The sequence below is a fragment of the Frieseomelitta varia genome, unplaced genomic scaffold (assembly GCF_011392965.1).
Source record: "Frieseomelitta varia isolate USP_RPSP 00005682 unplaced genomic scaffold, Fvar_1.2 scaffold_301, whole genome shotgun sequence".
NCBI classification, from domain to species: Eukaryota; Metazoa; Arthropoda; class Insecta; order Hymenoptera; family Apidae; genus Frieseomelitta; species Frieseomelitta varia.
In genome coordinates, this window is record NW_025110037.1 from 130,842 (window position 1) to 147,681 (window position 16,840).

At 32.4% G+C, this 16,840-nt stretch overlaps 2 protein-coding genes and 1 long non-coding RNA gene across 6 annotated transcripts in view; 2 read left to right on the forward strand and 1 right to left on the reverse strand.

Moving 5' to 3' along the window:
- Positions 1-10,657, forward strand: part of LOC122529678 (GTPase-activating protein skywalker) — a 39,863-nt gene extending 29,206 nt beyond the window's left edge. Inside the window, exons 4-12 of one of the 4 annotated variants that reach the window (XM_043656042.1) lie at positions 69-193; positions 695-841; positions 1,165-1,299; positions 1,552-1,770; positions 2,279-2,308; positions 3,317-3,403; positions 4,785-4,943; positions 5,026-5,255; positions 5,345-10,657. In XM_043656042.1, coding sequence (XP_043511977.1) covers positions 69-193; positions 695-841; positions 1,165-1,299; positions 1,552-1,770; positions 2,279-2,308; positions 3,317-3,403; positions 4,785-4,943; positions 5,026-5,255; positions 5,345-5,486 — 1,274 coding nt within the window. In that variant the 3' untranslated portion in view covers positions 5,487-10,657. The remainder of the gene's footprint in view (positions 1-68; positions 194-694; positions 842-1,164; positions 1,300-1,551; positions 1,771-2,278; positions 2,309-3,316; positions 3,404-4,784; positions 4,944-5,025; positions 5,256-5,344) is intronic. The other 3 variants (XM_043656043.1, XM_043656045.1, XM_043656046.1) reach the window with 3 other exon arrangements.
- A 2,011-nt stretch (positions 10,658-12,668) lies between these two features.
- LOC122529680 lies at positions 12,669-15,157 on the reverse strand. The gene is made up of 3 exons (XR_006306840.1): positions 15,075-15,157; positions 13,380-14,983; positions 12,669-13,299 (listed from the first exon to the last, which is right to left on the reverse strand). It is a non-coding gene; the product is annotated as an uncharacterized LOC122529680 (long non-coding RNA).
- On the forward strand, positions 12,872-16,833 carry LOC122529679. Its single transcript, XM_043656047.1, has 5 exons — positions 12,872-13,190; positions 15,397-15,708; positions 15,901-16,291; positions 16,419-16,477; positions 16,563-16,833. Exons 1-5 carry the CDS (start codon positions 13,137-13,139, stop codon positions 16,695-16,697), a joined length of 951 nt encoding a protein of 316 aa, XP_043511982.1. The 5' UTR covers positions 12,872-13,136; the 3' UTR covers positions 16,698-16,833.
- The last annotated feature ends 7 nt before the right edge of the window (positions 16,834-16,840 follow it).

Here is a 16,840-nt window from a genome sequence, read left to right on the forward strand (position 1 = left end):
TTATTAATAGAACGAAATCAGAAATGTTCACGAGATTACCATTTTTCCCTCATCCGTCTATATTACAGAGGAAGAGTGTTATCATTGTATGGCCAGCTTGGTCGCCGCTAAAGAAAAGATGTTCATTACGCAGACGAAGCTTCTTTACGAAGTTACCTGGAAAACCGTAGAGCAAATCACTAAGAAGCACGTGGTAAGTAACTTTGAGCACAAGATGAATCACGATCCCGACCGTTCTCGCCTGTTTGGCTTGAAATGATTCTTAGTTTACTTATAGATACGATGTTTACCAGGAAACATTGTATTCGTCATTTCAGCTTACTTTCTAAATGATATTTTGACTGATTTCTATTATCAATTCTATTATCATTTCACGTTAAACAAGAGAGATTAGAACGGAACAAGAATACGTATAGATGTAATTAGATTTTTTGACAAGTGAATCTTTTAACGATTAGTAATCTGCATGTAAAACTCTAGTTTTAAAAATCTAGTTTTACAACCAGAATTAGAAAGAGCTACGAAGCGAATTAACAAATGTTGTATCTTTTAAGTGGAACTAGTTGCTTCTATTTTATATAAAAAAAATCAAGATTGAAACATTGTCCCCCAGTCATTTGTAAAGATTACATTTATACGTTCAAACCAAATGTATATTTTAAGAATATATAGCATTGAAATTCTTTCATTGAAGAAATCAGCAGCGGTGCATTTAGCGAGGCACTGTTCTGGATCAAGAGCAGAAAGAATTTATATGGATTGGATGTGGTGGATTCTGCAGCTTCTTCCTTTTCAGCATCTAGTCAGGGTTATGGACTGTTTTCTTCACGAAGGCATTAAGGTCGGTATTTGCAAGATTCGAGTGGGATCAACTTGAGACATTTATATTCCTTTTATCGCATCTTTTCGTGATACGCTGAAAAATAATATTGGCTTCGATTCAAGACAAGGATAAAATTCAAGATATATCCATATGTATGGAATGTTTTTCCAGGAATAGTATGAATAGTAAATCTGAGTGTTGACCGTATGCCAATGAGAAATCAGCTAGATATGTGCATCTTTGCACGTTGCCTTTTTGTAACATGTTGTGCAGAGATTCATAATCCATATTTGTGGAACTTAAATCATCCTTCTTGTTAATTTATCATTACTTTGTTTCAGGTTTTCTATCGAGTAGCAATGGCTATAGTTTTATTATTCTATAAGCATTCGTCGCTACAAAACTCTGAATGGATGAACGAAATTTCAAAGAACGGCATTGACGCTGCTCTCTCGAAGTTCTGCAGGCAAATACCGGTAGGTATAAGTGTGCAAAATTCTTTAACACATTGATCGTCGATGCGTTATCTGTATAGAATCACTTGAAATACTGACGCTAATTGATTTTTTTTCTTGGTACTTCTATTTTCTGAGTAAAATAAATTCTTTGTTGGGAGTTGTAGTTTATTTTTAATTTTATCTGGAATATAAAATAAATGTTACTATAATTGACTGTTACTATAAATGTATATAAATAACATTAGATATTAATAGTATGTAAACTTACAGGTAACGCCAGCTAAATTTTTACGTACCGCATTTGGAATACGTGGACTCAGCTCAGCATACATATCAAGGGTATTTTTACGCACAGAAATGGCTCTAAAAAGTAGAAGCGTTTTAACGGGATCTAAATCATTGGCCAGATCACGATCTACAGACAATCTGCCAACGAGTCAATCTCAAGTCAACATTCAAATGATGTCGCATACGCTCACGATACGAGAAGTATGTTATCCATATTCCTCTTTCTTTAAAGGTGGTGTAAAGACACCTCATAACTTGATTTGAAGTTTTTTCCAACAAAGTATGGACTCACGTACATGCTAAGAGTTTATTTCATTCTATCTGATTGTTTATCCTTCTGATCAATTCTTATGGAGTATATTCTGTTAATTCTGTAGTAGTTGAATATTATACAGCATGTCAACGATATTGATCTCCCACTTATTTTCGAAGTATGAAATTATATTCATAAGGCAATGTACATATATGTGAGCCCATTATTATTATTATTTTTTTTTTATCTTTAAATGTTGCGAATGTTTCCTTATTTGTGAGAAATGTTGCAGGTTTCAAAGGTTTAGTATCAATGTGATTAATGTTTCTTTCTTAATAATAATGTTTCTTTCTTATAAGTAGACATTTTTCAAAGATGATGGGTTAAATTAATAGTTTCTTAGGGTATTAGAATGCAATTATGCAAAAGCTGTTCAATGATTCACTTTGTTTTCAGAAAGAGTGTGAAGACACATACAAAGACAGGGTATCGTATAATTATCTTTTTGGGAAATGTGTTGTTAGTTTCATGTGCTCTGCCCTCTGTTCCTGAACTACTATACCTGTTACATTCATTCATACTCACCCATTGTTACACTTATCGTGCCAGCTTTGTTGCTGTTACCGTCTATCCACTTGCAGTTACTACCTTTTTGAACATCAGAGAATAAGAAAGAATCTCTTCCAATAAAGTTCATATCTTCTATTTATCAGGCCTTCACTGGCTTTCAATGTTTCGTAAATACGACGTATCAAATGTAACAATAAAAGAAATACATACCTATATTATTCTGTCGGAAAATTCTATTCTTTGCTACTTGTATATTTTATGAGATGTTGGAAAGCTCGATATATATATATATAGATGGTGACTGTTACTGGTGGGCTACACGAAATGTGTTTGCTTGTCATTGATCGATCAGGATGGTTGAACTTATCTCTTAAGGCGAAAGAGCAAAAAAGAACAAAGCTGTTGGAAGCGCTTCAAATCGCAACATCAGTTTCGATCAGTGAATGCAGTAGCGTGCTTCATAAATTTCAATCTATTCGCAGTACAATATCACAGTTTGGTTGTAATAGCTGTATAAAAAAAAAAAAGGAAAAAAAAAAAACAAATCAAACAGCAAATGTTCGAAACGAACAGATTTTAATTTTATATACTAATTGTGTTCAACGCTTTGGTAGCACATTGATTACATCATTTAATTTTCTTTTTCGAAATCGTTACACTGGTTAACAGTGAGTTGAGCATTCCATTTCTATATTTACCATTTACTTTTTTGTGTAACATTAGAGGAGAATTTTCAAACATGTGGCCGATGTCGTCTCTTGTTATGCTCTGTATCTCTGATGATTTTAACCAGTGTTATATTATTTATTTCTATTTTCCGACACGTAAAGTTGAACCAAAACCAATATAACTGACGGTTCTATGTTGTCTTGTGTCATGCTGCGTTACTGGAATGATGATGGATTTAATGGTCCATGGGTGTAGGGTGCACACAGTCCTGGACCGCGTGCTCTGTCAATGGGCGTTTATCCCATTCAAAGCATATGCTCCCAGATTCTAGATGTGCCTGATGTAAGTACTTACGGCCGTTCGATCCAGAAAGAATAAATAGTTCGGCAGTAGCAGAGTTTTCTGTAGTTCGCTGGTTCGCCTCTCTGTGGCATGTCGATATTGTCGTTATTGGTGTATATACAATCGCCTTGAAGTATATATTAAATAGGTTGTTTAGTCAACGTGGTATTCCCATCTTTGGCTACTATCAGAATGATAGTAGCTCAAGTCTGTAAGATACATTTCATGTCGATTGAACAATGGCTGTTGTCTAGCAGATCTTCTAGTAAAAGTTTTAAAAAGGGTCAGATCGATGTAAATGATGATGGTCATTCATGTTCAAGGTACAAGTACAATTAGTATTTATCGATTAAGTCGGCTTTTGTAGTCGCCATTTCATTATCACTTCTCTGTTGTACTTCTTTTTTTTGCCTGAGGTTTAATGTTCTTGCAGAGTATACACATTGAACTGAATGATGTATGGCCTGATTTACATATTGAATAGAACAGTGCACTCACTCGCATTCCCTTTAAACAAATTATATGCTCAGTTACATATTTACTATTAATTCGGCATGTTGTTCCTATCATATTTTCATGCATTTGTATTGATTGTCCATGGAATTCCTTCCTTCAGCCTCTACTAATTTTTATTGTTACATTCTTTTTACATCCATTTTGAATATTTTTCGATGTAATTAGTGTGCAACAGCAATAATAAGTAAACTTGTAGCTACAATTTACACTATTTGAACACTATTAAAAGTATATGTTGTCACATGCACATCCATATTTTTACAGTTTATTAAGTCTTTATCGTATTGTTTCATGAAATTATCATTTCACAACCCTATAATTTGTTCAATATTATGATTTATAATATTATATCAATTTTTCTTCCTTCATATTTGAATGATATTCTTGCCTTCTGCATGATATTTTTGCATCTTGCATATTTTGCATTTAATTTCTTAGTTGTATCTTGATAGTTTTTTCTTAATTGAAATAATAAAATAACAAACAATATCAGAAGTTTTTAGAAAAATAAATTATGAATTATTATTAAAAAGCACAGCAATAGAGCAATAGAAGAGCTGTATGTAATATTTATTTGAATATTATAAGATAACAATACAGAACAAAAGTTACGTTTATATAAAAGAATAAAGAAGTAGAAGGATAAATATTTTTTCCTTTTATATTGTTTGGCTTTAATTATGTATTGTATTAATTTTTTTCAATCAAGTGCATGATCTACCACTGCTGTGACTTAGTTTGCTGTATTCTTATACAATAAATGTCTTGATCTAGACATTTATTGAAAACTAATGTTTGCGCAATTATAATTACTGACCATGATAAACGTGTTATATTAATTTTTTGTACATTTATTTTGTGACAGTTATTCACCTTATGGTCCTGGCTGCCTATGCGGATCACCATGTATCAACCAATTCTATTGTATACAACAGAGGAGCATGGTTGTTCTTTGACAACGTTTTATGTAAGAGTAGAGCAACATGAACCAACTCTTCTAATGATAAAAACATGTAACAATGAAGTAAGTTTGTTCTTTATAAAATGTTGCGTTTTTACTTCTATTCAAGACCTTCAATTAATATTCATTTGTATTCTGCCATAAGGTATTTGGTGCTTATTGCTCCACAAGATGGTGTGAACGTAATTTGAAAAATGATAAAGGACAAAGACAAGCCTATTTCGGAACGGGTGAAACTTTCCTATTCAGTTTGTATCCTGAACGAGCAAAATATCCTTGGGTGGGTATGGACTCTTCGCACAATGATTCTAAAGTTCATCATTCAGCTGAACTGTTTATGGCGGCCGATTCCAAAATGATAACAATTGGGGGAGGGTAAGATTTTCCTATTTGTATTGTAGAATAATATTATACACGAGTTTCTGAATTATTGACAAGAAGAAATTTATTATTTTTATTTTTAGGGACGGTCAGGCGATATGGATGGACGAAAATATAAGATACGGTAAAACAGATCGGTGCTCTACATTCAATAATCCACCTCTTTGTGCCAGTGGCGATTTCGAGATTAGAGTATTAGAAGTATATGGATTTGCCGGTGCTTAAAATGAAAACAGGATTTTGGCACTACGACGTATCAGCTTATTTGATTCCCTACTGCCATTTAGTGACTCTCTTCTATATATATTATATATATATATGTGTATATAGTGTTGTATACACTATATACAAGTATCTTCGTATCGTATATATATATGTGCAAACTTGCCGCGCTTCTCTACTTGCGGTATTTGTGATGCATCTTCAGTCGTTTGCGAGGTACTAGTATTATTATATGTGCATGTTTCGTTGGTGAGGCGCTGTAAGAGGTTCTGTACCGATTGAGATTATCTCCTTCGTTTTATTACGCTTGTTTGTTCAATTATTTGTCTCGACGTTTGCAAAAACGACCAGACAATTCCTACGTTTATTGTGTCGCGAATTTATTCTCCAACAGGAAGTAAGACACGAAATGGTTGCTAACGCATACATTGTAGTCTGCGACATCGACAATAATCAACGTTGAGTCATCTTTAGTTATGTTGAATCTTGATATAATATGTAAATATGTAAGAAATGATTAGTTATTTACATGAATACTTAATATTCATTGGACCAGATACTATCATATATATATATTATATATATATATATATATATATATATATATATATATATATATATAATTTGTATATATATACTGCAAATTAATTTCACCGAATCTGTTAATTTTGCAGTTTAACAGTAATGCTCGTATACGTATGTGTTAATACTTTGCAATGTTTATTTTACTTTAGTATTGTTACAATTTAGCTTTAATGAGTTGTTGGATGTAAGTGCAAGACAACCGAAGGAAAGAGTACTGTTTATATGTTACATATTATGTGTATATATATACCATATACATATATATGTGTATGTTGATTTCATAATAATTTCTTGTAAATATTATAAATAGTGCCCCTTGCGCAAGTAGATACATGCAACACAATTCATATATCAAATTGATTGATTCTTCATTGTTAAATGATACGTCGATGAGTATTATGGTATAAGCGTGGTAAGAAACAAAACGAAGAAAATATATATATATATGGCAGGGGGCGAATGGTACTTTGAACAACGATGTTTTTTTTTTTATTTTCTAGAGATGATTATGTTTGAAAAAAAGAACAAAATATTGATTAAGCCGTGCGATAATTAACCTGTTTTCTAAAGTGAAATACGAAAAGCCATAGTTTTCACTTAGCGTATTAAGGATTTGTATATTTTATATAGAATGTGTAAATTTATGTGGATAATAGAATAACAACTAGTACCAGATATGGAAATCTACATGTACAGAGAACAGTGCGATGATTTTTTTTTCGACGTTACATCGTCGATACACCACATGTACACACTTCGGGCATTCTGATGAAGCGTACTAGCGTTACTATTGTTATCCTTTATCTCTCTTTGTGATCAAATCTGTATCGTTATCGTACGATACACGATTAACTCTTAGAGTACCTGCTTCTTTATTTAGTTTCTTGTTGTTACTTTCTTTTTTTTTTTTTCTTTTCTTTTGGAATGAAAGGGAAAGACGAGGAGTGAAATTAAGCGCGCGTGAAAAAAAAGATTAAAGGCATCGATTTTAGATTCCTTGGTTGTGATGTAGAAGTGGCTGGCACCACTTTTGTCCGAGTGACAACATATGTATTAATTATAATGTTTGCGTAGGAGAATCATGTATCTTTCACCCCCCGTCATCTTATCGACTGCAAAATGACGCAATTTGGGAAATGCTACGTTGTTCTTGATATGGCTGCACGTTACGGTCGTTTCAGAACATTGAAAAAACATAGTTAGAGAAAGGAGCCTAAGAAGAAATTGTTCGGTACATCGGTTGAGTCACTTCTTTCGGTCTCACTTAACATAATCAGTCATGTTAATCAGTTTCCTCGTATATCGGGTTTGTCGTACAATTGTGCGAGATGCAAACGCAAGAATGAACGAGCAACACGACAGAAATTAATCACATTATACACATTATACATAACGATATTAAACTCAATTCTAAATGTTATAGTATCGAATTTATGAATCGTTTTCTGAGATTCGTCTAATATCAACGATGAAATAGAATAATAACAAATCACGTTCACTTTTCAATGTTTTATAAATGTGCTCTCGCGATTCACAGGAAATTAGCGAAAGTAAAAGGATACACTGCTGATCTCAACGAAAAGATACGCTACGATAGTAAAATGTATGTGTTTTACATTAATGGAAATCAGTATGATCACTATTGAGATAGAGTTGGGTTACTCAACTCGAGCGTGAGAAATATATTGAAAGATACCCAAGTGTAATTTTAAAGACGTTACATTTCTCAGAAATACGAAACGTGAAAGGCGTTTACGACTGGAACAAAGAAATAAAGCAATCGACAGAATTTAGTTTTACGAACACAATGCGAATAAATGTGCATTTTGTACGAACATGTAAGAATAGTTGAAGAAAAGGAAATCTGCGTGTATAGAGTTCCATATAGTTAAATTATTGCATTATTAATTTATATTTATATAATTCATATTCACATGTTAATTGTTTAAATCAAAGCTTGTGTTTCTACGTTAGTGTCCTTTTCTTAACTATTCTAAAATTCTTATTAATGGTTGCAAATGCTGTTATCTTTTTTTTTTTTTTTTTTTTTTTTCTTGTGAAATTATAATCGTGTGATAATTGAATGAGTGAATATTTATTTATTGTATATCCGTGAATTGAGAGAAAGTTGATAATAATGTGCTGACAGTGGAAAATATTATTATTCAAAGTTTCTAACGTAGTACAGCATAACATAAATTTACGTTAGGAAGTAATATATATATATACATACATACATACATTACATATATACGTAAATACGTACATATATACATATATATATATAAATATGTATATATTTATATATATATATAAATATAAATATGCCTATAAATGATGAGAAAAGAAAAATAAACATAATTGAATGGAGTGTTTTTAAGCTTTCCGCAGTGTTGTTATATTATACATATATATAATGCATATGTATAATATATATATATATAAAATGTAAGTCATACTGTTTCTGAAGAAGAAAATTGTTGCCTCTTGATGCTACTTTATCATATCATCGTTGTGAATAGAATATTGTTATACATGAATTTATCGCCCAACTTACTATTCCTTCCATTTTGAGAAGGATCTCTCATGTGACATTTTTTTTTTTATTATATAAATATATTATACTGCATGTGACCCTAAGAAAGCCAACATGTGAAAGTAAAGTGTAATGCAATATCTATTTAAAAGTGTCTCAGAATCCTTGAAAATTGTCATAAATGAGGAATAAATGCAATTGTTTACGTCCGTATAGAAGAAATTAGTATAGCTTTGGACTATGAATTTTAATAACGAGTAACAATTTAACAAAACTTTTCGGAACTTTGACAATCAAAAATAAAACATTCTTAACGATCAATTACATTTCGAGAAATTTACAGTAGCTTAAATAATTTTCTTAAAAATAATATCAGAATCATTTACGCCCCCAACAAAGTATAAAACCCCGCGTCATTTCAAAATTGAAAATACCCTTTACAAATTCATATTTTTATAAGTAAAATCGTTCAAACTCATGTCCAATGAAAGTTCAATGATCTCTATTTTTAAAGCATTTTTAAACTACAAAAACATTTTACTAAATTTTTAACAGTTTAAACATTTATATCAAAAGAGTATATATTCTTTAATTAGAAGATTCCCAAAAGTTCCATTAAATGTAATTCAATTATTTTGAAAAAAATATTCGATAGATGTTACCATTACGTTGCAATATGTATGGTAAAAATTAAATATCAGTTATTGCGAATTTAAAAATACATTTTTACGCAAGATATATATTGTATTCTTGTTTCTTAATTAAAAAAAAAAAAAAAAAAAATAGCTCGAAAGAGTTACGAAATACTTCAGGGCCGTTCATCTATGTGCGTTCAATTGCAAATTAATCTCGGTAAGTGTTTTTTGTATAGTGACTCAACTGTTGTACATCGATGTAAGTAGGGATGACATTCACACGGCGTTTACGCATCTTCAATTTGTATCGTGTGTAGTTGAAAAGTTACCAGTATTGTTCGCGCTGTGTTCCCAGCAATTTCGACGGTGCATCGCATGTTCCTCGCACCTTTCGACCACGTATAACATTTTTTCTTTTTAAATTATATAATAATCTCAACAAAGTAGAGTCACGAATTCTAAAAAGAAAAAAAAGAAAAAAAAAATGAACTGTTCGTCATAGATGGTGTAAAACTTTTAACGTAGCATGTTCGATAAGATAGTGATTAAACCTATAAATTTCTACGAAAGTGTTTTTTTTTTTTTTTTTTTGGAATCGATTTCACACATGAAGTGTACCTGTGCGAACGACTCTGCGAAGGAAAATAGCGATAACTCTTTGTTATTTCGTTAACATTCAAGGTAACAATATAGCTTCTTGTTGAAACACTTGCAAATAATTAATTGTCAATAAATGCAGATGAATAAAATTTTATGTTAGCCAAATGATGATAGTATTTTTTCCCGCGAGTAAGTCAATTTTTTCATAAATATGGTTATATCTTTGAATCAAGAATTTTGCAGTAATTGCAATGATCTAAATTTTTCAGAAGTTCATACCAAATGTGTATATATATATATAAAATACATATACTTCGTTTGTTTTATATTTAAAAATTTAAAGGATATCGTTTGTTAACCGTCATGAGTGATAATAAATAAATTACATTTTATATGATAGAATTGCTTCATTTTTTTGAGAAATTTATAAAAGGAGGGGGGCACAGCCGTTACCTGAAGAACGTGTAGCCCGCATCTTTTATTGGATGTTTTCTCGACCTATATTTTCGTACTGTTAGTTACACGTCGCCCTTTCAATTCTTCACTTCCTTTTTGCTTCTTTTTACACTTGCGTCACCTAAGAAATTCACGGGTTAAATTTAATCGGCAGAACGATAAGCTATGTAAATTTATGCAGAAAACACCGTTACTATTTTCTAAATGCAGTGTATTGTAAATAACTGGAAGGTCGGAGATATCTATTGAAACATATGAATAAATATGTTTCAACATGTTCGTGCATTACAATGAAGTTTACTTTTTCAACAGTTCTAATCGTTTTTATATAATATCGATAAATGAATCGATCGTCAAGTCGCGATATTTTACATTTCGTATTACTCGCTTCACAGCGTACGTACAATAATTTCAAACAACATTTTCAACTTTCAACGTCTGAACTCAATTACCTTTTTTTCTTCTTCTCCCAAGAAATTACACTTGTTAAGCCGTAATAAGATGCTAAAATATACAGATTATTTTGAATGATTTATTCGATGCATCTAATACGGAGCGTCTTCTGCGCATGTGCATGTTACACGTCATCTGTAGAAAAAAACAGAGCGGGAAGAATTATAATTTTTCAAATGAATGAAATGTCGCAGTACCAGTGTTTATTTGTTAAACACTTTTCAGAGAAGAAAACTGAAAAACACTTTTTTCAAAAGAAGATGATAAGAAAGATTAATTCACTCTCATTTTTACACTCAATTAATTACTAAAGAAGATATTTCAATATCAAATATATTATATTTTAATCTTTGATACTGGGCCTACTCGTTGGTACCATTTCAAATGAAATATAATATTACAAAATTGTTATCAATTATTAATCTAAAATATTTTATTCTCTTCAAAAACTTGTACTGATTTTTATTAGAATCCAGTGTCATCCAGTGTCCATTCTTTTTTTTTTTTTTTTAAAGCTGACATTCGTATTTTGTGAGTAACACCGGTGGTTACGTGCTCAAAATACAAACTACGCTCACGACAAAAGGCCGTAGTTTAATGGCTCGAAACGTGCTTTCTCAGGGTAAAGAAAGACTCGCCTTCTCGATCAATGATTTATGTACACTTTACGGCTTACGACTTTAACTGCACTGGAGAATTTATTAGCTCGCGTTGATTTAATTGTTCCTCGTTGTCGATTTATTAATTACAGTCAATTTATTTCTAATGAATCTCAATAAGTTGTCGTATAAAAGATTTATTGTTTATAAAAGGCCTATAAACATTTCAGTGAAACGCAATCAAATCATTGAGATATATTAACGAAGTCAATCGTTTGCGAATCTTCTCCGGAATATTTATTCGTAATTAATTATTATTCGATAAAACTGTAATAAATAATTCATTCGTCGTCGAAATTAAAAATTGCCAAAATTGTAAATACCAAGGATAATTTCTTAACATTTTACTATTTTAGTCCTGTTCGTGACTATTACACGTGCCGTTTTCACGACAAATGTTCTTTACGTTATGTAATTAACACCTGCCTGTATTTCTGTTTACTCGTGTGCCCGACTTTTCATCGGCATAATTTATCACAACATCTTAATTTAAGTTCCATCCTTAGTTTTCCTACTTAAAATTCTTCAATAGCTTTTTTTCTTATAACTATTATACACTAAGCCTTGCTTCTTGCTTAAGAATTTACTTTAGAAATTGTGGAAATCTTTTTATCGTTTGACGTTAATTTTAGTATTTGATGCTTTCCATAAACGAATGATTAACAATTAGCGGCTATTATTTTGTAAAAAAAAAATGCACATAATTTTATATCTCTTTATCTTAGAATCTAAGTAGCAAATTATAGTAAACTGTTTGAGACAGATTATAATCTAAGGAAATAGAAAGAAAAATATGGAAAATATATATTGTTTTATTTAGTCAATGATAACGGCGGGAGTGTGATCAAACAAAAAATAATAAAAATATCCTAGGAATGATGTTAATTGTTAATCGTTTTCTCTGTTCCACTTTCGTTCTTTTTTTAAGACTTAACTAATTGCTATCACGATCAACTCAATGCTCCAGTTAACCAAGTAATTTAATTTACTTTTCGTCTAATTAAACACTCTATACCATTATTTCTAACGAGAACGATCAACTAATTTAAAGCATTTAATCTTTATTGGCTGTCTAAAACATTCAGCTTTTATAACCAATTTATTTAATTATGGATACTTTAATGTTGCCAAAATGATACTAACGAAGCTATCATTTAATGATAATCACAAATGAGGAATCACAATTAATTCTTAGATAAATTTCGTATTATTTTCGAACGATTTTCAATCCTCAGTCATCCAAAGAACAACAACCGCCCGCTTCAACTTCAAAAATGATATAACGTCTTATTTCCTATAATATTGCATTTGTACATATCCTGGCATATATTTTCATACTGCACCTGTCATAAATGCATAACTAATCTTAGGTCTGGTCGACAGACGCGCACGTCCGTCATTTTTCGCGTCTTTTATCCTCGTGGATCGTCCAGAGAAGCGTAACACTACCTCGCGGCTTCGTTAGTCTCTGATAAAAAGGCCGTCATATTAAAAATTGCAAAACTGACGTACAACTTGATTATCGAGCATCATTGCGACACGGAAATAAGCCTTGGGAATTGATAAAATAAACGATTTAACGCGTTGTCGCGCACGCTCCTCGAACGATAATCAAACCGACCAGCTACACCGTTGATAAGCGATAATTCAGAAGCATGTTACGCATATAATGTGTATACGAAGCGGGTTAGATGACAGTGACTAATGAGGCGGTCGCACGTTAATTACCATGAAGCCAGACTTTCAATTGGTGGTTCAGGAGGAGGAGGACACCGTGCCAGTGGTAAATTCATTGTAATTTGTTCGTCGCTGGTCCGAAGTTCAAGTAAATTCAGAGGAAATTCAGTTGACTCTGATACAGTGAATGTTTAGCCCTGCAGTTCTCCTCGGATCTATGTATAACACGAAATGAAAATTATATTTTAATGGATATAATTGAAATGTACAGTAATTTGTATGAATTTTTGAATACCGTGGCGTGTGGGACATATTCGCCTCTGATGAAATTTCCAATAACCAGTTTCTAATACATAATTAACCATCTGTACATTTTTCAACAATAAATTTTGAAAGATTAAATTCTATGAAATATCCAAATATGACAGAAGCTATTGTAGATAGTTCTTAAATATATAAATTCTATTTTTTATATATTTTACACTTTTCACCATTATCTTCAAGCATTTTCAAATTTGAAAAGGAGATGTCTGAAATGAGAAGAACACCAGGGTTAATATATCTTGAAGCTGTCTTGATTATCAATGTTTCAGCTTATAATACTAATTATGTTGAAAGCTCATTCTTTCCTCTTTTGTTTGACAGAAAGAGTTGTGAAATATTTGTAAAAGACGAAATTTCTGAATTTGAACAATGTTCTCTCAAACGATAATCGATCAACTAGACATTACTAATAATTGACAACTAACGAACACTCAGACCAGACGATCGTAGACTTAATTAAATTTTCATATATTATGACCATATGTTATTCATATATTATGTTATGCAAATAAGGCGATTTTTTTTTTTATTACTCAGCTTATTAATTAAAACATCATGAAACTGTTGCAAGAATCCATCAGCCTTTAATTACGAAGTTTAATAGACAAATGAACAGAGGTCAAGAAGTTGCATGACTTTTTTAAATATGAAATCAAACGAGAAAAATAAATATTTCTGCAGGTTGAATCTGACTATGGAGTACGTATTTCATTTTAATTTAGAGTAGCTAAAAATATTAATCTCTTCTAAAGTAATTCTAAGATAATATGAATAAAGTACACAGATATTTATGGAGTTTTATCAACCTAATTAAAAATATTTTAAATCTGTTTTTTTCTACCAGATATTGGAACAAGTAGACTGCAGATGTTTATAACTTTTCTATGAACAGAATTGAAAAGATATTTACACATTTTGTACGTTTTTGATTACCACCTGCATTCTATGAGTTTTCACACGTTTAAATCTCCCAGAAATGCATAAAAATTGCAGGGAACGTACTCTTTTGTCTATCGAACATTTCGATACATAAAACAAATAGCTTCTTCAACCTGTTATTAGTGCTCGACTGTTATAATTGAACGACGACCTTAAACCTGTGGCCGAACGAACATCTTTAATTAGCGCGCTATTCCAATTAGACTGTCCGGCGGACCGTGATTTTGCAACAGCCCGCACGGAGATCGCGTTAATTTAAAAAGTGACACACACGCCGTGCTTAATCTCGCTCGTTAAGAAGGCAAATGAAAAGTGAGTAATATGCATACAATGAGAGAGTATATCTTAGCGGCACGGCGCACAAAGCACCACGAGGCGTGTCGAATAACCGCGCCAAATAAGGCTGCCAGATAACAACAGCTGTACTTACCAGCGGAATAATAAATACGCTACGATACCTGGTGTGAATGTACCATGGCTTTTTGTGGTAGTAAGGACAGAAAGATATATCGACATCCCTCTTTCGCAATGCACGCTCGTGCGTGTACGTGCCTCAAGATCGCCATAAAGGGACTGAAGATATTTATCGATGGGCCTTGCCGTGTTGTCCTTGTCACAATCCGGGGGGAGGTGTTCCTGTAAAAATTAAATTACCATCAGAATAACTAGCCGACGTATTATTCACATAAATAAATTGTAAATATTTGCAGGAAAGATTTTTGGATACCTGGTAGTGTAAGGATGGTCTCACTGATCAATTGAATTTTCTAATCATAAAATGAAACAAACTTTGATTAAAAAAAAAAAAAACAGCGGTGAATCAATGAATGAGATGAATCAACTGCTAGACTTCGGATTTTTATACAAGTTCATACTTCTATAAATATAATTATTAGAAGGATAGAATCCGGTTTACAAGAGATAAGGCATAAATTAGAAATTTCCAAGAAGCTGAATGTTTAATTCTTTCCGTAAACGGAAAGAAGAGAACTACTTATCCCGGGGAATAAGGTGTCGAGTTTTTTTAACGATCGTTAAAATTCTTCAAGCCTGAAAAGCCTGAATGGCAGGCACTCTCCAAGGAGGATACTTCAATGTCTGGGCTCGTCGGATCTCTACGCGGCTTGGAGGACAATTCTGGGAACGCAGGGCAACCGTATCGTAGGAACAGCCTCGCTCTGTCTCTACACTCGAATTTGGCCGCTTTTCCGCTATCCAATAACCAAGAAGTCTCGCCTTTTCACGTGGTTGATTCGGCGCGAAGAAGGTTCAGCAATGTCAGCGACGTTGTTTCCAGAAAGATCTCTCATACGATTCGATGGAGAACGGTTTCGGCTTCGATCGAACTCACAGTATCACAGGCATGTAATCGTCGTATCACCATCTGTAAACAAACAATCTCTTAAATGTCAGTAAAACAATTTTATCATACTGTTACATGTTAAAACTAACTTCTTTTTAAAAGAACTTTGTTATTTTAGCTAACAAAGAGAAGTCAACACAAAATAAAAGAGCAGATCAAAGGCTCAATTTTACTTGATTTGTATGTACAGGGATCATCATTGTGCGCTCAATACATTCGTAATCGTCTGAAACGATGTGGAATCTTTCATCGGAAGCTTGGATTGAAAAGGATGAGAAGTGCCATGCTGCTTCCTGGAGGGGCAGTTGTCGGAGAAGTTTATCCAGAGTTAGTGTCAGTTGGAGCTGAACTAGAGAAGATGCATCCAAATTTGTTCAATCGTGTTGCACGGCAAATCGGCTGTGGTAGCTTCTCGTCAGAACAGTCCGTCAGCGAGGCCGTCGTCGATATCTCCAGGGAAATGATCAGGAATGGAGAGATGACTTGGAGTAAAGTGATAGCCCTTTACGCGGTTGCTGGTGGTATTGCTGTAGATTGCGTACGTCAGGGCAAACCTGAATATCTACCTGCTGTACAAAGAGGTAATTGTTTTAAAATTGCGATGATTACTGCTTTAATCTTGATCTCTTTACCTTGGAAGTCTTTCGTTTAGTTGAAAGTACCGAATACAATCTATAACATTTATCACTAAACTGCTTTTTGTTTCAGGTATGACGGATGTTTTAGAAGAGGATCTTGCTGCATGGATACAAGCTAACGGTGGATGGGTAAAACATATATATTATAAAAAATAAAAATACAACAATCACATGATCCTTGATTTGAAATCAAAAGATGTATTGTTAATTTCAGACTACTCTAGTAACGCGATACAGACCTGCGACGAAAGAAACAACGTGGTACTCACGAAAACTTATATTCCTGTTTCTATTCGCCATGTTGTTCGTTTTTATGATCTCTGTATTTTTAAAACTTCTAATTTTATAACGTATTTCAAATATAACTGCATAAAATATAATTTACACTCTATAGTACTTAAATGCAAACCATCATTCATGTAAGATATTTGTAAATCATCATAAAAATTAAAAACTTTGCTCAACTGAGATATTTTGAAACACAGGCTTGTT